At 40.1% G+C, this 22,890-nt stretch overlaps 1 protein-coding gene across 2 annotated transcripts in view; it reads right to left on the bottom strand.

Moving 5' to 3' along the window:
• snx19b (sorting nexin 19b) overlaps positions 1–22,890 on the bottom strand; it is a 33,666-nt gene that overhangs the window by 4,851 nt on the left and 5,925 nt on the right. For both annotated transcript variants that reach the window (XM_035154474.2, XM_035154473.2), the window contains exons 8-13: positions 22,577–22,701; positions 21,161–21,254; positions 20,860–21,019; positions 17,780–17,909; positions 1,999–2,183; positions 1,330–1,417 (exon numbers count right to left, since the gene is read on the bottom strand). In XM_035154474.2, the coding sequence (XP_035010365.1) occupies positions 1,330–1,417; positions 1,999–2,183; positions 17,780–17,909; positions 20,860–21,019; positions 21,161–21,254; positions 22,577–22,701 (782 nt within the window). The remainder of the gene's footprint in view (positions 1–1,329; positions 1,418–1,998; positions 2,184–17,779; positions 17,910–20,859; positions 21,020–21,160; positions 21,255–22,576; positions 22,702–22,890) is intronic.

Here is a 22,890-nt window from a genome sequence, read left to right as displayed (position 1 = left end):
CACAATTCAACCATTTTTTGTAAAAACTAAACATTGGAAAAGTGAAGGCTTCTCGTCCCTTGGTTAGCATCACGATTGAAGGAAATAACGTATGGTTTGTTTCCATCTGTGAACCATTTCAGACCCTTAAACTGTTGTTTAGTCAAGAGATAGAGACTAAACAACAGTTCAGTCGACAGCCTGTTGTTTAGTAGACAAACGAGTCTTCGCCATAAGATGCCGAGTGTGTTTCTGTCTCTGGAGTGAGCTCACACTCTCCCAGGCCACTTAATTAGATGCATCTGCTTGGTAACGCAAGCCAGCTCCTCCATCAGCAAACAATGTGGCTGCATCTGAGTGAACAAAGCACGCAGCCACATTCTAGAGGATCATCTAGCACAGTTTTGACATCAGAGGGGACATGACCTGTGAGGTGGGCGAATGCTGTGGCGTCATTATTGTTACTGGAGGTGGTCTCTCCAACAGAATCACACTTCTCTCTGCCTCAGATTACTGTGGAGGCACGACACAGTGGAGCAGAGAGGCTAGAGGAACATGGTGTGTTGTAACGGCGTGCGTGTGTGTGTGTGTGAAGGTACTACGGAGATCTTCTTACTGACATACCATACATTATTTACCGGAATTACAATTTAAATATCCTATACATGCTCTAGTATGATTTCATGGAAAGAAAACTGCACCAATTTGCCTCTAGAGAGTCCGAATTCTGATGATGAGACTTTCACAATGTCGAATCAGAGTTTACAGCCATGCTCGTAGCTCTGTGAGACTGTAGTTGGGCACAGTGGTGTGTTGCTAACTCCAGCATGTTAACATAAGCCCCTTTTCTACTGGTCAAAACCCCCCAATAACATCTGTCTTTTGGCTGCAATGAGAATGGATACAATCGCTGCTCTCTCCCGGGTCAAATTACTCTGCAGTAGATACGTGTTATCGGGTTTGGCTCTGACAGGGTCTGATGAAAACACGATGCCCTTTATTTTGGCACTCTAGATGCTGACGAGGCACTTTTTCAGCGCTATGTTATGATGCACATTGAACTTCTGAGCGCTTACACGTAAACAACCATGAACGTTTCAATACTTGGTTTTGACATCTTTGGAACAACGTGCAACAGCTGTTTTTTGCTTTGTATGATGCAAAAGTGCAGCAATAGAAAGTTGAGAGAGCTTCTCAGTTTCTGATGCATTTGTGACATCAAACACAACGCACAGAGGGAAAAAAACAGAACAGAACCATCACCATCTTGGCTACGTTTCAAAAAGGGAGGGACCATCAACATATTTTTCAAACTGTGGCCATTTAGTGTAAATTACACAGTATATTCACCTGTTAATGTAGGGGTCTTGAAGAGAGTCCAGTGCCGTCTGCCAGCTAAGTTTGTACTTGTCTTGTCCCAACATGTCTGAGACCAGATCTGTAAAAACACAATAATATGGAGAATTATCTATAGTTATGTAACTGGCTGTGTGTGTGTGTGTGAGTGTGTGTTTGCATATGTTTGTAAGTGTGCGTCCGTGCATGTGTGTGCACAGCATACAGTACAACACAACCTGACTGATGCTGGACATTGGAGGGAGAGAGAAACAGAGGGTATGACATGCAACAGGTCCACAGCCAGTTTTAAGCTATGGACATTAAGGTGGCACACACTGCAACCATAGCTCTGAGGATAATATTATACATATATATATGACAATGTACATTATATGTAATGTCTGATAGTGATCATTTTTTTAATGCAAGAACATAAAGATATTTATGAGGATTTCTTTATTGTTGTATGTAATGGAGTTTTGTAGTTTAAAAGGACGACATTTTTGTACTGCAAATTTTGTTAGTTATCAGCCTGTATATACTGCAATAGATATTTCTGTGATACGCTAAGCTAAAGTGACAAATTTTACAAGTGACATCATAGCACAGTTGTCTTTAATTGGCCACGTCACTATTTCCTGTAGTTACTATTGTGTTACTATTGTCTGTGTGTAAATGTACCTGGTAAGAGTCTCATCAGACAGTGTAGGGCTTGTTGTCTGGTGCTGTCCTTCTGCTGCTGGCTGCGTTCAAGTTGAGGGGACGTAGGCAGAGCTCCACCAGGCCATACAGCCTCCTGTATGACCTGCAGGTAGAACACCCAGAAACTTGTGGATGTCAGGTTGGCTACGCTCACATCTAGCCACCTGAAATTCACAAACACATGACAGTGATTTTAAGTTAGAACCAACGTTTAGATCAAGGTAGAGTATATTCTTCCTGTTACTCAAGTTTTGAGACCTTTGTTTTTTTGCCATCACCCAAATATGTAGGCATTTGGAATCTGGGTGGGCTGGAACACTTCTGTCTGCAAATAAGTGTGTCTAGTGTCTTGTGACCTCGGCAACAGCTGATTAACCTGCTGACTTAAGGTCCCACAAGACAGTCTGCAAGTTCAGTGAACTGTGACCTTTTCATCATGCCTAACCTGACAAGTACTGACTGATCTTGTCCTCAGACCAGCCAATCCTTTCAGAGGTAACCCGTGCCTCACTGCATTCCCACACGGATTTGAAAGGCAGGGCTCAGCAGAGGAGTGCAGCCTATAGCACAGTCTGGAAGCAATCTCAAACTGAGCCCATTCCCCTGAAATATTCCACATAACTGTTGGATTCAGGGTCGTGTGATGAGTAAATTCAACCCTTGGGTTCTGACCGACCTGACCTTTTCCCCAAACCAAGATTTACCATAGGAGGAGTGGAAACACAGCCAAAGCTAAAAATAACATCAGTGTAGCTCAAGCATTGTATGGGTCAAGCCTGTGAAGGTGACAATTGGCAGTTGTCTTAAAGACGACACAGCTACTATTTACATGCAGAATAATGGTGTTCAATGCCATCAAGGTCTTAGCATCATTTCAGATCCTGTGAGATTCCAAGACTTGCAGACACCCTGTAATGTTTAATACCATGCAGATGCTGTGATGCAACATTGTTTAAAACTTCAGAGAACCAAGGACCTCGCTCGGGGCTTAATGTTCTGCTAAATGTTTGCTCACTTCATGTGGGCCCTAATAAAGTTATTTCATTAGCTTGTTCTGGCCATTCACCAATTTGCTGAGCTGCTCTCAGAGAAGCTTTGGATGAAAAAGTTGTGCCAGCTGCCATTTCTGGCTTCAACCTTTGTGCTTATTTTCATGGTATTTTATATTAGTGCAAGAGAAGCCAAATTATAGATTGGCTTCTGTAGATTGGTGTAAAAATCACTAAAAGTGAATTTTGATTCTTCAAGTTTCAAGAAGATTTAGTCAAGATCCCTTGAACCATTTTTCAAGCAAACAAAATGAGTTTGGGACTATATTGGTCTTTATGAAGATGTCACGACCTGCACTTCGGGGAACAGGTGTTTTTAAAGCAGACGTTACTAGTTGATGTTACTAGTGACCATAAGTTAAGGGCACTGCTGCGCAAACAGTTTTTTTTCGATATTGACGTAAACCCACTAAAATTATAATTGAGACTTGTTACTTTAATGCAGTATCCATCCATCTGTTTCACAAAGGTACAGAGATAAAATAAATAAATACAGACTGGACAGTAGCTTTTGTAAAGTTTAGGACAAAGTTTAAGACACAACACAGGCAACATGCTCACTGAGCATTTTATTAGAAACACCACACTGACACTGGGTAGTTCCTCTCGTTGCCTCAGTTCTTCATGTCGTTGATTCCACAAGATGTTGGAAACTTTCCTCACTGCCTCACATCATCTCTGCAGATTTGTTAGCTGCACAGTTATGCTGCCAATCTGCTGTTCTACCACATCTGGTGACTGAGGAGGTCACTGAGGTTCACTGAACTCGCTGTCATGTTCACGACACCTTTTTGAGACTTTTACTTTGTTACATCGTGTTCTATCCTGCAGGAAGTATCCATTAGAAAATGGTTAACTGTGGCTATAAAGAGATGAACAAGGTCAGTAACAATCATCAGACTGTGACATTCAAACCATGATGGACTGATATTAAGGCCCAAAGTGAGTCAAGAAAACATTCCTGACACCATCACACCGCCAGCCGCCCGGAGTGTTGACACAAGGCAGGTTGGGTCCATGGTTTTATCTGTTCTTTGCTGACAGGAGTGGAACCTGACGTGGTCTCTGCTGTTGTAGAACATCCACCTCAAGGTTGGACGTGTTGTTCATTCTGAGAAACGAGTCGGTTCACCACAGTGGTGAGAGTGGTTATCAGAGCTACTGCAGCCTTTCTGTCAGTTCCAACCAGTTTAACCACTATCATCTAACCTCTTTCATCCGCTCCAGAGTAAATTCCAGACTCAGAGACTCTAATGGGACATTTTAGCAATTTCAGCAGTTTGTGTGTAATTATAGTATCATGCAAGAACAATACAACAAAAACTGAAACATAGATGTTTCCATAATGTTCTCTTGGTGTTACACATTTATGTTTGTTATCGTTTATGTACTTATTTGGTCAAAACTGTAAATACATAATTTCTGTGGTATTATTGAATGATGGCAACTTGGATTTTCTTACATTCATTCCAGTTCCTCCACTTTCATAAACTACTTGAAAACTAAATGCAATGTTGTCGTTGAGCTTTGACCTTAAGTCCAGACAGAAAACCTGAGGTAGTAATTAAGAGCTGTAGTAAACACACCATTAAAAAGTAATTGGTTTCTATATAATATTTGTTTAACTACTGTGTAATACTTGGCTGTAGGGGGGGTCCTCTAACAAAGGTATGTGTTTAGTTTTTACAGGCTTGGGGAGCTGCAGGGAATTTGCACAATAGCTGAAGCATCATTGTAACTAAGAGAGTATGTTTGGAATTTTATGTTGACTTAAGGCAAAATTAAATTTAAAAACATAGATGCGAAAGTAAATCATACATCCAACATCTTGCAGTGAGTGATTATCAGGTTGCCTAAAGTTTTAGCTGATCAATGAGACATTTTTCCATGAAAATATTCCACCAAAATTTGCTCCCTTCTGATCCTTTGGTATGATTACTAGAGTCAATGAGATTTGAAAGAATTTCGATGTAGTAAGTAGTTTTGTCGCTAATCATAATAAAAACCTGTGTGTATTCATTTGAAATAAACTCAAAATTCAAGAAACTGAATTCATGGGAACACAGAGTGAAACTAGTCCACACATCACAGCCTGTAACAGACTGACAGAGCTTGTAACTGGACAAGAGAAAGGTTCCTCCATGTTGCCTGTTTTACTGGATAACATGACATCATGTACATCCAGAGAGAAACTCCACAAGATGTGAAACAGAAAAAACTTGAGCACAGACTCAGGAAACGGAGTCGAAAACAGCAAATAAACATATTATCTAATGCCTGAGGTAAAAGTGAGTCTATCCCCATTCATAAGACGAGCATGTTTTTTTTAATTTACCTTCCCACATCTTAGCTTCGGCATCTGAGTCTCATGAGTACAGTTTTACTTCTGCCCAAAACATCGGAGCTCTTTTCAGAGCTTAACACGTGAGAAACGCGACACAAAAAGCAGGATCAACGCATACAACCTTCTCTGAATTCACTGTGTGTATCACTGTGACAAACACCTGAGAGGAAACACCAACAATTCAAATATGTGTACATGAAGCAGTTAAACGACAAAACATCAGAGCTGTGTAAAGCCATGAGGAGACTGTATCACAGTTATACATGAAACACATGTCATTATTTCCATCATGTTTTCTTTGAGGTTTAAGTGGCACTCTTTCAATCACGTCATCTCGCTGAACCCTCTTCTTTTGCAACTATATCTAGGCAACAGGAACAACAACATCACTAGCTGCTTATCTCAAAAACAAACACAAAATGCCTCATATTGACGTAACAGTAATGAGTGGATGGATATAGAGCTAATGAGAGGCAATTAAGTTGATGAGTGTTATCTTGGGAGGTGAAGTCAGAGGAGTCGACGCAACAGATTCTACTTTATTCACTCTGTCACATCCTGCTGTGTAGTAAACACCAATTAAGCTGTTGACTGTAGAAATTAAGCTGATGTCAAGAAACACAAAAACAGACGCCCAGACCAGGACCCACGCATCATTACTCTGCCCATGGTTCCTTTATATCTCTACTACCACTATCAAACAAGGACAAACAATATGAAAAACTCTATAAAATAGACCTCAAAATATGAGCAGCAATAGACACATTCACATGGACAGCAATTTTCTAACATCAACCTGATTAATACAACTAGCGTCTCTCTGCCTGTTCTCTTGTCCTGTGTTGATGCTCTGGAGCTACCTCAGAATTAGTCCTTGTCATTAGTGAATCCTCCTCAAACAGTTCTACAATATACTGTCATTTTCTATTGTTTGTGTGCTGGATGTTGTGTGCAGAGTTTTAAAAACAGTCTATGTTGCAGAGTGAAGTTAGAAAATGTGTTCATCCTACCTGGTTTATCTGAAATGAAGATTTTATAGTCAAAGTATTTCACTGGATCTGCTTTATTACTGTTCACATTTGATATATATATATATATATATAAATGACTAGATATATGGCTCTGTAAATGATACAGAAATAGAGAGGAAAATATCAGACACATGTAGTCATAAAATAATTAAAATCTATAATCAGCATAAACATTCTAAAAAAAAAAACCTTCCCCTTTCCAGAATAAAATTCTATCCAAATGTGGGTGGGACTGTTAAAGGACAGTCTCACCCCCACAGACAGGCCATTTCAAACAGGAAAAGTAAAAGTCAGAGCCAGGCCTTCACCAAAAGCAGCTGTGTTCAGACAGAGAAGCAGAGATAAAATTAGAGGTCAGTCAATGTGATGAAGTGCTAATTGTCCCATGTTCACAGCCAACCCTCAACTCAGAGCCATCACAGTTATAGACAGACGAGACTGCTAAGATTAACACTACATCTGTTTACATACAACAATCTAATTATCATGTGCTAAAACCAGACGCTTCATAAGGGAAGAAAAACACTCAAATTAATTTTCATTGGAAAAGTACTGATGGCCAAATCAGAACCACAAAACGTCAGCTAGCAGTGGTGGGATTTAACAAAGTAGGCTACATATACTTTGTTACTGCATTTACGTATACTTTTCATGTATCTGAATTTCACTTAAGTAGATTCAGGTATTCAGGTACTTTTTACCCCTACTCCACTACATAAATCAACAAATATCAGTACTTTCTACTCCACCACATTTTTAAAATGTTCTGTGTTACAATCTTTCGATTGTTTTTTATATTTTTAAAAGTAATCAATAATGAGAGGGGAACTGGTCCAATGATTCAATCAGAGCAGGTAGGTAACAGCAGACGCCACCTCCTTCAACGTGTGCAAAGTGAGTCTGAAGAAGCTATATAATAGTATAATGGATGGATAGACTTCCTCGACCAGTACCTTCTGTAAGCTTGTCATATAATTTCTATAGTGCTGACTACAGACAGCCACAGAGGAGATGGTCCACCAACAAGCAGACAAAACATGTCTATGGACTGTGGGAGGAACCCAGAGAAACACACACACACACACACACACACACACACACACACACACACACACACACACACACACACACACACACACACACACACACACACACACACACACACACACACACACACACACACACACACACACACACACAGAGAGAGAGATATACCGAGCAGATCCAATCCTTGCAGGTCTGAACACCAAAGATATGAACAGTAACTGCTGCTGTTTTACAGCCCTCTGTCCTGCTGTCTGAGGTCAGCTCTGTCTCTCTGTGTTATGTTTAAGTGTTTGCCCGTACAGTATGTGCTGGGCCTGGTTTTACTGGGACACTTTTGGTGTCTTGTTTCCCCGTGGCTGGTCAGCACAGACACGTGGCGTTATAATAACCCTCAGCCACAATTTAATCACATGTGGCCCACAGAGATCAACATTAATGCCGTCTTGGCTCCATTCATGTCACATTAATACCCGAACTGACACACGACCAACCCTGAGATGGGTCACACACACAGACACACAGACAGACACACAGACACACACGCACACGCACACACAGCTGTGTGCTTTCAACCAATTAGAGCTGACAAATGCCAAGTAATTCTATATGAGAGATTGTGGTCTGGTTGAGTCTAACATGGTGCAGCGTTATTGCTACCATGAAAACAAACAGCTCCACTGTCAACGACATTTTCATGCAAGAGGAGAGCGTTTAACGAAAGTTCTGCTCTCTGGCCCAAGACTAATGGGGCTTAAAACAAAGCGTGAAGTGTAACTGTTTTAAAGTCACACTGTGACAAATGTGGGGATTTCGTTTGCAGAAGTATCCAAAATGTCACCAGTCTGGTATGTGAGCCTGATAACTTTACAAACTTCATGCAGATTTGTGTGTCCTCATTCTTGGCCTTTTTAGGTAGGCTATACAACAATAATCATAAAGAAAAGTGTTGTGCAGTAGGTGACTGTCGCTGACCCGAGGCCGCCTGAGAGAAAAACATGCAGCTCTCACGAAAGAACACAGGGACATAGCCAGCTCTTCTCTCTGGTAGTGATTAGCCCAGCTCCTCTGCTGGGCTTGCCAGGAAAGAGACGTTTACAGTGCAGGTGACACACTATAATCCTGAGAGGAAAATCCCCTCAAGCATTGCAACTTGAGTTTCCAAAGGTACACAAGCAGCAGGGGTAGAGAGTAGGCAGTGCCAGCCCAATATGAGCTCAGGATGAGATCTCTGAGAGAGTTCTACATGGAATACATATCACGTACATCAAAGTGGATATGATGCGATTAAAAAGCAACCAAAATAAAAAGTTTCGTTACCTTGAATAAAATAGGGGATTTCTCTGAGTTTGAACATTGCTGGAAACATTTTGGATCATGTTATTACACAAGTCCACAAAATATATAACATATTCATGGTATTTTTTAGATATTTAAAGGAAGAACTGTTAAATATTAAATCTTAAAAGTCACAATGAAATTTGAATTCTTATAAACTTTTGAGTGAGAAAATATAAAGTACAATGATACTTGAGCCACAAGAAATGATTTTTTACCCACTGAGCCATTCTGCCTCAGGAGAGGTTCTACCTAGTGTTTGCTGGTTATTCTGCATGGGTCCAGTTGAGATGAATGAATGAAGTACTGTACATGTTCAGTATTCCTGATCCGAGATAGTATGAGGAAATTAAATTATCAACATTAGTCTGGTTTACATCTACATTTATTATAAAACCTTCAGAAACCTGAGAAAAGCAAATGTGAATTGTTTGTTTCCCTTTCCTTAAAGCCACTGCAGAAGTAGAGACCGTACCCAGCCAGAAAACACATATCGGCATATATAACATTTACTAACATTATAGTCTCCTCGCAAGCTTGAGTGACATTTGCTTCACATGCCTCACGTACATTATGATTTATTTGCAAGGTCTGTTTCCTTTGAATGCTGTTGCATATTTGTATCGATAAACCACATCCGCTGAACATTTTTTCTAATATGTTGAGAAACAGTTTGAACCAATAATTACACAAATATACATCCAGGATGTATATACCAATTTCATAGCAAACAGGAATTTGAAGTTTGACATTTAGTCATAACACCCTTCATTTACAAGGCCTCCATTAGTACCATGTGTCCTTAGAAACCTCTGGAAGACACTATGTTCGTTTTCCACGATTAGGCATATTTATTCAAAGTTGTGAGATAAAGACCAGTTACATTCACAAGTGCTCAAGGGTTTAAATCAACTGATTAAATTAACAACTGTTGGGCTCAGCTCCAACAATCAGCAGCAATCAAGATAAAGGGGGGATGCTTCAAATACTTGGCAGGAAATCAGTAATGTGTGATGCAAGAAAACGTAAATTAATATAAATCAGCTGAGCTGGCCTGAAACTATGTCTGTGTTAGACTCCACTGGGGTTTATTTTAGTGACCATTTATGGAGAACACAGACAAGTATAACCAGGTCACGTTTGAGCTAAAATAAGCCTACAGACAGTTTTCAACAGACATACTTGCACAAGTATGTCTCTGGAGACAGAAGATGAACCATGACTTAGGAGCCACATCTCAGAGCCCCAGCTCAGGTGAGGGGTGAAAACACACCCCAGAGATGTGAAGGGGCCAAAGGGGCCTTATTTAAGACACACTGTTTATTATGTATCAAGTCCACTGCAAACATCCCAGCAGTGCTTCAGCACTGAAGCACATGTCCTCCAGCACTGAAGCACATGTCCTCCAACTAACTTTATCAAATGTGTAGACAATAATGACCGGTATTATCTTTCATGTCTGGCCAAGGGAGGATTGCCATGTCACTACAACTTTCCAACACTAAATAAGGATAAATGGACAGAGGCTGGAAGCACTGGCGCTGAAGGGATAAGTGTGTTTCATAAGCTCCACAGGAAGTAACCCAGGTAATTGACCTATGATGTCCCCTAGACAAAATTAGGGAGATCTGAAGGCATACGAACAAAACTGCAGAATACTGTCAGCCTGTAACAGAAGTCAATATTTATAGTTCAGAAATGTCTTCACAGAAAAAAAAAAAGGAAAAAAGGCTGAAACACAGCATGAGATACAAGCTGTCTGAATCTGTCTCATCACAGGAACAGCCTGTCTGAGGATATCACACCTCCCCCTCTCAACACAGGCTGGTAGCTCGCACCATTATGTAACAAGCATCTTTTCCATCCAATGCCAAATCTATCACGTATGGCCCTGCCATCTGACCACCAGCACACTCAGCCTGCTGACAAAAGAAGGTTGGGGCTTCCATGCGGGTTCTTCTGTTTGCATCTCATGTCTGGTTCAGGACCCACATGTCAGGACATAGCACCAGAGCAGAAAGAAAACAAGACTCTGGTATCACCTCCTCACAGCGAAAACAACCAGATGTTGTATCCCTGGTCGAAGAGAGGCCGCTGTTTTGGGTCCAATCATTGAGAAGAGTTAGTCCCTGGATTCCCCACATCGCTCTCACTGAGAATCCTTAGGTCTTCACACTGTAACAAGGCATGAGGTCTTCTGTTATTTTAAGACGAGATGAAAAATGATCTCTGACACTTGTTAAGTCAGGCAGAGCTACAAATGAAACACCATGTCCACAAGAATAAATTCTCGCAGATGAAGTCACAACTAGACTAAAACGGTCAGTTCTTCACAGCCAGACACAGATGGCTATTTTAGCTACATATATTCGTACATAGAGTAATTTTAGACCACAGTGCCTGAACCAAATATTCTTCTCTCTCTGGAGAACAAGGTGTCAAGCCAACAGCAGACAAACGACAAACTGGCAAATGACCCAGTTGACATGGGTAAAACATCACTCCATATGGATCTGCTCAACACATGACACCAGCAGCTAGCTGGAGCCATGAGGTGTGTCTGCATGGTGATGCACTGTGCTGCAACATTACATCCAACAAATAGCTGCCGTTATGCTTATTCATGAAAGCTCCAAAGGAATCAATGCAATGGCCTTATGCAACCACAACGCTTCAACAATAGAAAAATAATCAACGACCGTTTACTACACGTCTTTCTCACCCTGTTTTTTGACTCTTCAATGTGTCTCTATAAATAAAGACAAAAACGACAAATATAATATAAAATGTATAAAGTTACCTTATTGTTATTGTTTTTATTGTCACTGTTTTTACCATGTTAAGCGCCTTTGAGTACCTTTTAAAAGTGCTATACATATAAAATGTATTATTATTATTTTTAAAATACTGGTATCAAAGTGTACCTTTAATCGCTGACATTTAATGTTTTAAAATAGCATTAAAAGTTACACAAGATTGTTAGAAAGCGGGCTTTTCTTCATGAATTGCTGCTACAACTTCCTGTTTAAAGTAAATTTGTGGTAAGGTTTCTAGTGTGACTCTATCTCCTTGAATAAAAGTAGCCTATGCACTCAATTAAATGCCAAGACTTTACTGTATGAAGTCGTGCATCTTCCTGTCCTATAATAACAATAAAAACCTTTTTAAATCAAATGAATGGATTCAGTCAACAGAAACGCTAGTGTGCTTTTGCTATTCATAACAGGCACACGAAGTGTTGCAAATATTTATGTTTGTGGCATATTCAACATCAGCATTGAAACTGTGGTAAAAGATAATTAACACTGTCTGTTCTGCTGTGAACTGCGCACAGCACATTGGGGAAATAGTCAAGACCCCAACTCTCTGGAAGAGCAGCACGGCTCACACACAGGAACACGTGTGTCTGATGCAGGCAGTGCGGCCACTGTAGCCTGATAACATGGGTGCCGTAATGACAAGCAAGATGTTCTGTGATGCCCCTTTTCATACTAATCATATTTGATGACATGGTCTTTACAATTCACCTAAATCATCTACATTCAAATAGTATTGACTGTAATAATCAGAATATTATTCTGCATTCTTAGATACAGAATGTCTGCCCATGCTCCAGAAAATTCCAAAGCTAGCTGTCGACTCAGAGAAGTGAAAAACAGATTACGAAATACTGTGCGAGAGGACTCGTATAATAAATCATAGATTAAAATATACTACTTACAAAAGCCAGTATAATGTTGTTTTTGGTTAATATTGTAGTTCAGACCACATCTTCTGAGCTCTCTCCAAATGCCATTATGTGGTCATGGGCTAAACTGTGCAGCAGTGAGAAAGAAACCACTTTCCCCAAAGCCAAACTAATTGTTGTTCACCGCCAGTGAAACCCAAGCAAGCCACTGGATGTCAGATGGAGATGCCTGGGTATTAATTAACAGTGTAGCTGGAGCAGAGAGAGGGAGAGCAAAAGAAAACTGAGAGTGAGCGCGTTCTCTATGACAAATGTTGACAAGCTTTAAAGCCTCCATGCTCCCCTTCATCCTCACCTCACCACCACCTCATCAAGCTGTGAACTGAATTGTTTATGGAAGTGTTAATATGCAATTTAAGGGAGTAAAAATAAAGGATCATGTCATAGAATGACAGGTGCAGCTGGCAGAGAAGAGGTGATCCAGTAGAAAGCCCTTTGGACCAACAAGGAAAAAACAGAAAAAGACTGCTAGGCATCCGCATGGTAGGACAGGTGCTCCAGCAAAATCAAGTCAATTTTATAATTATGGCATCAAATCACAAGACGTTTTTAACATTGTGAGATAAGGCATTTTTTCACATTTTCACAGATTTTCAATTCATGGATCTTGATGAAACCACTGACAGTTTCTACAACACACGATTACAGGCACTGTGGTCCAGAGAATGTAAGCCAGTGTCTCAATGTGACTCGTATATCTATCACACTCTTGAAAGGCTGAAACAAGTCTCACACTGTCTGTGATGTGAAACTGAGTAATTATACGGATTAATCTTTGCCTCAAGATGGTCACCAACTGGAACTTGCGCACCTTTTTATATGGAAAGTGAAGGAAGCCCAACATTTGCCGACACATTTTAGAAAAAAGAACGTTAAGTATCCTTAGACATGCTTGTGATGTTGTCACAAAGTGGCTATACTCTGCTTCATCTAGACACAGTTCATCTAGACCCTGACAACAATCTGGCTCCAGTTGGATTTTCCATCCAGACTGCTGTCTAAGAGAAAAAAAAATATACTGATCTTGTCCCACTTTCCAGTCCATAAAAATCAGACATCTCCCAAACGACAGCTTCACCTTGGACCCCATTTATATGAGAAGAGAGCCGGCATTTCCAGCCAGATCTGTCCCAAACACACACAAGATTTGGCCACCGAACATTGGGTCCTGGTTTCGTCTCTCAGACAGAAGCACACACTTGCTTTGTTCACTTTGAGTTCTAAATTAGATTCTGGGATATGTGCAATAACTGAAGCTGTGGACTGGCCTGGATACATATTTTGCTGCCTCCAGCTTCCATTTCCCTCCAGCTAACAGCTGTCAGATTATATAAAACCTGTCACAATATTTGACAAATCTTTTCAGTCCCAGTACAGAAAAAAAGCTTACCAAGAGATTGTGTGGATATATTTATTAATGCGAAAAATGGACCAAAACAGAAAAAAGGTCCACTTCAAATTTCAAAAACCAGTTCTGAGCAGTAATGCACAATGAGGTGTGTATGGCTTTTATAACATAAAGGACAGAGTGGAAGCAAAATCACTTCCTCCACTGAGTTCCTCAGTTATCTCCGGTAAGTAGGTTTTATATATAGTAGGTTAGCTTCTTGATTGAAGATACTCTACTGAGTGCCATTCTAGTTTCTTCTTTATCCCAACATCTCAAAGTGTCTCATCACCCCTGCAGTTGGAGAACTGAAGAAGCCTCTTGGATGAGAGGTGAAACGTCTTCAAGAAACATAAGCGAGTCTGCACCATGATGCTGGACCTACCAACACTGCTGCCCCTGCAGCTAAGCTGGTAGCTTTTAGGCTTAGCTACGAATGGAAAAATATTAAATAGCTACATCTTTTGTCTTTTGTGTTTCTTAATTCGATGGAGTGCATTCAAATATTCCCAAGCATTGTTCTGGTAAACATCATTTAACACTGGCTAAAACCCAAAGGTTGTGGCCAGGACACATTAAAGCACCCTGACATATGCTAACATTTTGAACAATTATTCACATCATTCTTTAATCCCTTTTTCCATTTACAAGAGAGGTTTTTAAATTGGGCTTTTGTGTAATTTAATTTTTTTTTTAGGTATTCCTGCTTGATTTTTGCATTTCGCTTTTATGTAACCCCATGCCTGGACAGTTTTATTGTTCATTTGTTTTGGTTTTATTTATTGATGTTTTAAATGGTAAATGGTCTGTATTTATAAAGCACTTTTCTTGGTCTAGATGACCACTCAAAGCACTTTACAGTACCGTTTTTTTGCCATTCACCCATTCACACACTCATTATACATATCATACAGTGCATCTATTGGCAGCACATTTTCAAAGAGAATGTCAGGGGCAATTTGGGTTCAGTATCTTGCACAAGGACAGCTCAGCACGCGGAATAGGCTTTGCATTTGTTTCAATTCTTCTATAAAAATAATAAATGAACAGAACTATTTTGGTCATGTGGTGTTTCTATTACAAGCAATTCAAAGCATCTTGTCTCCTCTGCACAGAGAAATCAGTTGATGAGAGGAGATACCTGCCACACTGAGAGCTGTCACTGCCATGTTGACAGACTGCTGCCTAATATAGATGAGGCTAAACAAAAGTACAAGGTCGTTCATGCTTGGCTGGTGGAACTTCTTAAAATAGAGGGGCCTGGCATCAATGTGAAGCAATTATATTCTGATACTGACACCCCAGGGAACGTGAGGTCACAGCACGAACAGTACAACCTGAGAACATTGTCTACATGTTCAGTTTACTGGCAGCACGAGATATATACCTCACTGTGACAAATGTTTGCGTCCGGCATTCTCTTAAGGGCCAAATAGTGCAGGCATGCATGTGCACATAGACTGCAAATGCAAATGCAGAAGTGAAAAGCCTTCATACTATTCAAAAAGCGAGTGCAAGCTTGCCTTATCAGATAGTGGGCATTTTTTTTCTTCACTGATTATGTTTCTGTTTTGTTTCTGTATTAATAACTGCATGGCGAGTGATGCCACCGATTTTTTTAAGACCTAGACCTCTGCAAGGAATCAGGGTCGCTTTCAAATATCAACTCTTTTGACAATCCAAATAGTATATAAGCCTGTATATAAGTCCCCATGGCTCATTAACAGCTCTCGCTCTCTGTGGAATCTCCACTAAGAAACATATGTCTCCATGTCCTGACCTGGCTGAGGATAAAAATTCCTCCTATGTAGAAGTTTCCATTGCATTTTTTGTTGCATGAGAAAAAGCCAGTAAAAGCTCTTTGAGAAGACACAGTCATTCAGAGGCAATCGACGTGAGGGGGGAGATAACCAATGCTTTGCTGCAGGCAGCATCGGTCAGGTGGAAAGATGGTTGTGCAAATGCAGCTGATATCTGCTGATAACCAAGAATAGGTAAAGTCAATGTTTGTGTAGAATCTGTTATATTACAATATCATATTATAATCATCATTGTTATGTTTGGCAGTTCCATGGATTGAAGTGACTTTTGATTTTCAGCAACTAGCCTGCAGCCTTGGCCACAAGAGGGAGACAGATAAATTGGTGCAACATCATCTGTGACACTGGCTAGGACAGGGCAATAAAACAACATCAATAATTATCACAGTTTTTATCAACAGCAATATAAATTGGAAGAACTTAGTTAGCGTAGAAAGGTTTGGGAGTCTGATTAGCATGGCAGCACCAGCAACATTATACCTAAGTCTTTTTGTTAAGTGTTGCCACTTGGCGGCAGTTTTTTCAGGCCAACAATGACAAGCTCCAAAATTAATGGGGAGAGAGTCACACCTGCACTTTCAATGATCACCAGAAAATATGAGTTGCATGTACTGAATCACATCTAAAAAAAACTTGATTACATCATTTTTACCACAGATAATACTTCTACAACAAATGTGCAAGGATTCACCTGCATCCGTCCAAGAACACCATTAGTTAGATATGTTTCCCATTCGACTGATATTCATGAGGAGGAGTATCTTTCATACAACCACCATCTTTGGTGTTATGGACTTTTCTTCCCAGGAATCTGTATGTGGTTCGTGTCTCTTAAATCATCACTGATCACACACCCTGGGAAAGACTCTGCAATACACGGCTGGAAAGAGAAACATCTGAGCTACTTTATTTAGACTGCTGTCATTGCACCCAGAAATACAGCAGAAAATGGCAGGATGGGTTTAACTGAGCTAACTCACAGTACTATATATTATTTTTGCCCTGCTCAGCAAAGCCAAAGAATATTGGTGCAGACGAAGGTACAGATGGATGACAAATGAAAGAAAAAACAACATCTTTGAGGAAATTAAATAAAACCTGAGCTCAGAGGACAAACCCTTTCCTGTCGTCAGTGTGCATGTAAAGATGGAAGACATGATGGCTCCCAAAAGTGAAGCCAATGTGTCTTCATAGCTACCTGGCACAAGGTTGCACTCTAGGTCATTAATCCTGCCTCTTCCATTTTAGTAAATGGGACATGGGCCAAACTAAAAAGTAAAATTACCCATCAAATAAAATCTTCTCAAAGAGGGTCTCTGTCATTTTAGGTTGTTCTTATCACACTGATGCTTGTAAGTTTTAATCTTTCCAGCAAGTTTGGTTTATTACTTATTTGATGTGTAACTTCATGACTAACTAACTGACTCGTGATTGGTCAAGCAAGTGTATCAGCAGGACCTCAATACTACGGCTTAGGGCTGTGCGATATGACTTCAAATCAATATCACTGTTATTTAAAACTTTTTACCTCGATTACAATTAAAAAAGGATTATTTTATGCTCCTCTGCTCTTTTCTAATCACTCACACGAAGAACTGATCTTAATAAAAACCTGCTGAATTCATATTTATGTTCCTGGATGAACAGGAACATAAGGCGACACCGGTGTCAATGTATTGTGAACAGAATCATGCGATCTTCGCAGCAGAATTATTACATTGCATCCTGCCTCTGCCTGATGCACCACCCATCACCTGAACACTCCGGAGATATCTGTGTTGTTGTGAATACGTCTGACCGGAGAATCTACTGCTGCCTTGTTCATGTGTGAAGGACAAACACCAGAAAAAGTCCAGACCCAAATGTACGGACATATGTTTGAAAGATGCACAATCATGGATAAACCCAAATCTAAATTAAGTATGTTGATTGATTTTTGGATGCATTTGACATCTGCTATTAGACAACTCGTGTTTTTCAAATGAATGTGGCACGTCACCTGTTAATAAAGGTCCCAAACAGCAGCCTGATGGTCCTCTGAACGTTTTCAGTGCACAGCCAGCTCCACTGCTCCTTCATCAGCAGACACAGGATGTCCAGAGCCACCTCAGCCAGCGCCATCTCAGAGGCTGTGCCCACGACATACAGGACACAAGAAAAACACAACACTCGGTTTTACTCTGCAGACTCATAAATTCATTACTGTGTTAGATAGACTGACAGACAGATTACAATATGATGTTGTCTTTTCTTCAGTGTGCATCTGATAAACAGCCTGGTTCAGTTGTCACATCAGCACTACATGCATTCATTAATACTGCCCTCATGTGGCAGTGAGGGAGAAATTACTCATGGTAGGTGACTATTGCTGTGAACCTGATCGCCTGTTTGCAATAAATTCAAGGCAATTTTCTTAACGATTAGAAATCGTTTGAATTTTAAATTCCCAAGAAGGTGATACAGTTATGGAATATAATATTCCATATAAATAAAATGTCTATACTACTGAGTTAATAGCACTGAAATAGTGTACTTTGGAAACCATCTATCTATGATGTGACTTGAATTCTTAAATTCATTTAGATTTTCTATTCAGAGTGATGGGTTAAGATATACAGTGCATTTTCAAGGGTACTTTCTACATTTTACTACATTATTTCTTCTTGGATCATGTGAGTCACAACTTAAACCATGTTTGCAACTTGAACCAGTTTACAATTTTAAATTTTGGTGTTTGAGTTAGCTAATTCTGAGAATAACAGCTATAATTTGAATATTGAAAAAAATCAATACTATTCAAAAATGCATTTTTATTTGTTTTATAAATGTGTTCTGTGTGGGTCTTTCTCGGCCTTCTTACCTCGGCCTAAATGCATGTGAAAACGTAACGCCTTAGCTGCACTGGGTGCGTGTGTAGCACATGACAGCTGCAAGTATTTTTTTACAATGGGTTTGTGTTTCCCCTTGTTTCGAGAAACGGGGAGGGAAATTCAAACTACATACATTTGGAAAGAAAGGCCATTGATTTAGTCTCAGTAATTCAGCAGGGATTGAATGTAGGTATTGGGTTGCTTAAAATTCAGTGTAATGTTAACACACTGTGGTTATATTGGTTGTGGAACATTGCAGCATCTGTTCAGAACAGACACTTCATTCAACCTTCATTCACTCGGACTGTCTGGAAAAAGCCAGTCAGAGTGAGTGAGACAATGGCCAGATGCCTGAACAAGGAAGAAATGCAATTGGGATTCAATTAAACAGAGAAGGTCTTATTTCAATGTCAACCAAATGCAAAGATCGTTTCCATATGATGTGAATGAGTGACGGACAAAGATGGAGTGGTGACGTGCGTGATGCAACAAGGGGGACAATCTCAGAAGTAAAGACAGCTAAGGGGTAGAGTTGGGGCGAAGGCATGGGTCCCAAATGATAGCACCTTAAGGACTCAATCTCTGGTTGGATGAACGAGGATTGAACTGTTTGGTGTCATGTCTGGAGGAAAGCAAGCACAGCTCATCTTCTGCCCAATAGCACCCCTTCAGGGAAGAATGGTGGTGGCAGCATCATGCTGTGGGGTTGTTTTTGAATGGGAGACTAGTCAGGTTTTAGGCAGGGCTGATCAGAGAAAAGTACAAAGAAATCCTTCCCAGAAACTTGGTCCAGAGTGCTCAGGACCTCAGACTGGGCTGACAGTTCACTGTCCAACGGGACTATGACCCTGTGAGCTCACAGCCATGACAATGCAGCAGTGGCTTAGCTCGGACTTGAACCCAGTCAAATATCTCTTGAGAGACCCGAAAATCCACAGCCCCCATCCAACCTGACAGAGTTTGAGAGGCTCTGCAGATAGAATCGTAGAAAATCCCCAAATCCTAAAATGGATGCATACCACAATGTGATATTAAAGTTTTTTCCTTTTTAATAAATCCTGTTGTCATAATGGGATGTAGAGAAAATTAAAACAGGACACAAATTATTTAAAAGATTTTAGCGTGAACCTAGAATATTACAAAAGGAGAAATGTTCACTTTCACTTCTCTCCTCTACTTAGTCCCACTTTCATATGGTGCAGCTGTCTTCCCCTCCAATGAGTCAAGTTATACAACGCTTAAATTGAAAACATAATTCCACAAATATAGTTTCCATCAACAAAGATGGCTGTTTGCCAAAGCCGAGCAGAGTCCAAACTGGGTTCAGATGCAGGCTGACCCATGTCACTGTTTGTGGAAACTTTTTGGTTTGGAAAGAACAAAAATAAAAAAAAACAGGTCTGTCGCATCAAGTCAATTCCTGTGCTTTTGTCTGTTCAGCTACAGCAGCATGCCAAAGGTTGCCAAAATATATAACCTGGTCTGGTGAGTCTGATGAGTGACTGCAAAACACAAGCTGGTTTCGATCAGAGGGCGCTGCTGTAATTGTGATCAGATGGTGGATGGAAACTGGTAAGTGAAGCAGACAGGAAAGAAGGAAGACACAACAGGGAGTGAGTCAGTGTGCTGGTCCGACACGAAGGAAAACGAAAGCAGACAAGCCAGAGTGACGCAGACAAGCAGACATGATGATTGCACAGATAATGACGAGAGGCCTGGAGGTTAAAGGATAAGACTGTTTTAAATATTTGATGACAATATGAAGAATACAGAAAATTGCTGGCCTTATCATTTAAGGCTCTAGACAAATTTGGGATTTCAGCTAAATTACAATATTTGATTAAAAATATTCAGGATCATCAATCTAGCTGTAGCAGCTCTCTTTGTAATATAAGCTTAACTGCTGGTGCCAACACTGTTATGACAGTTCCTCCAGCAGTCCAGCCGGACGCCATCAACAGTTCCAATCTCAGGACCTGTCCTCGGTCAGTGGACGCAGCAGAGTACAAGCAGTAACTCGGCTTCATATGGTGTTGTGTTGGCAGTTGGGTGTGAAGACATGTGATGATAAGGGTTTTACTTTTAAAGTCCTCTGATCCCTTTAAAATGACCAACAGTCACTCTGGGAAATTGACCAACTAACAACCTGACTGACCTTTACACAAGGCCAGTGTTTCCCATTTCAGGTATCTAGACTGTGCGCTCTTACCACGCTCCTGACTCTGCTTTCCTCTCAAGCTGTCATCCAGGTAGCCTCTGAATTCTCGGACCACTGCGCTCTCCTCCCTCTCCGACTCAACTCTGATGCACAGTTTTTCTTGTTCAGTGATAAAGGCTTGCAAATCTCCCAAGGACATCCTGCTGAAAACCTTCGAGGGAACAGAAAAAAAGAGGAAGAGGAAATTATCAGGTCAACCAGCAAACAAAATGCAACAGAACTGAGTAAAATGTAGTTACTGTAGATTTCAACTAATGGTGAAATATCAGTCGTGCAAATGTAAGATACTTACTGTGCTGGTTTGCTCCCAACTGAACAAAACTGGTGGTCTTATGTCAGAGCCGTTCATAGAGGGACTGTTTTTACTACTGAACTTCAGACGAGACCTGAGAGTAAAAAAAATGTTTTCACCACAAAGATAAAATCAATATTGGAAAATCAATATTTCCCATAATCCCGTTGTTCTCTGCTAGGAATGATGTTCTCTTTTTTTACGTTCAACAAAGAGCGGGTTCAGACTCCCCAAATCCTGATCATGGTTGAACTCACTTATTGTGAGTCTCTTTGGATAAAAGCGTTAGCTAAATGAAATGTAATGTAATGTAATGTAATGTAATCCCCTTTCATGCAAGACATGATCCCTCACAGGCTTCCCACTCAAAGTCACTAATAGTATTTTTTCATTAAAAATAATGGCAAAACTGACTTAGGAGTAAAACTGGCCCTGATAGGGTACCTGCTTCTCTCTTCTCCACCTTACTGTGTTTTTTAATGAAATTTAAGTTTTATAACTTATAACTAGATTATTTGCACCAGCTCCCATCAGAGAGAAATATTTTAAATATGCCTGTACTGTAAGACCATGTTTTTGTGTGGTAAGGCAATTCTGGCAATGCTCTATTAGATAGACTGTAACATTTTCCATAACATTTTCACAATTTCACCCATGTTCAACCCCTTTTCAAGGGTTACCAGTTGGAGTTGATTTTAAAATATTCTCTGATTACATTTAAAGCCCAACATGGGTTGACTCCTAATTATATTGCTCAGTTGCTGCTCCCCTACAAAGTAGACTGCTGCATTAGGCGGGTTTTTCTCGACCACAAGACCAGAGGTGACCAGGCTTTTAAAAATGGGGCCCCTTATTTTGGAACAATCTAAGGCATTTTATCAATGCTATATCTAATTTGAAATTTCTAGTCTTGATTTTCCAAATGTCATGCTCTTTGTACCTTTCTTTTGAAAGGTGCTGTATAAATAAAGCTTCAGTATTATTACTATTTATCAAAGTATGAAGAGAAAACATCTGTAAATAGAATTACCTCCTTGTGGTTGTTTGCCTCAGCCGACCAATCAATTTGCAGGAAATATGTTCACAATCTCCTCTTCAGTCTCAGTGCTCACATAGTGAAAAGTGTTTTTGCGTAATTATGTAACAGTGAAGTTGACCTCTGAACTTTTGGATATAAAATGTAATAATTTTATCTTGATGAGCATTTAAGGGACATTTTGTCATAACTATGGCCAAAAAACATGTTTATTTGGGGACATTGACCTTTGACAACTAAATTCTATTAACCAAACTTCTACTAAACTATTGTTTGCATTCATTTTTTTTAAATTGTAAAGCCCCTTGTATTTGTGTTTTGAAAAGTGCTTTATAAAAAAGTTTGCTTTATTATTTATCATAATTTATTATTTTTATTACTTGCTCTTCTTGTCCAAACTTATTTTCCAACCATCCACCTCTGCTTCGTTATCCTCTGTGGGGCTTTGAGGCTCTGAACGAGGAAAGGCTGTCTTCAGGGTGTCCACAATGGCATTCACCACAATCTACACACAAAAAACACACACGTGCTGCATTTTAAACCCATTATGACCCCAGCAGAGGCTTAGACCATCAAACAAGTTTTTATCGTGTCTTTACATCGTTGCATCATGGTCTGATTATAGTTATTACTAAGCATATACAATGTTCTTATTGTGAAGTCAACTACATTATTATTCAGCTGTACCACAGTG

The sequence above is a fragment of the Hippoglossus stenolepis genome, chromosome 4 (genome assembly GCF_022539355.2).
Source record: "Hippoglossus stenolepis isolate QCI-W04-F060 chromosome 4, HSTE1.2, whole genome shotgun sequence".
Classification (NCBI taxonomy): domain Eukaryota; kingdom Metazoa; phylum Chordata; class Actinopteri; order Pleuronectiformes; family Pleuronectidae; genus Hippoglossus; species Hippoglossus stenolepis.
Note: the sequence above shows the minus strand (reverse complement) of the source record. Positions and strands in the feature narration are given on the sequence as shown.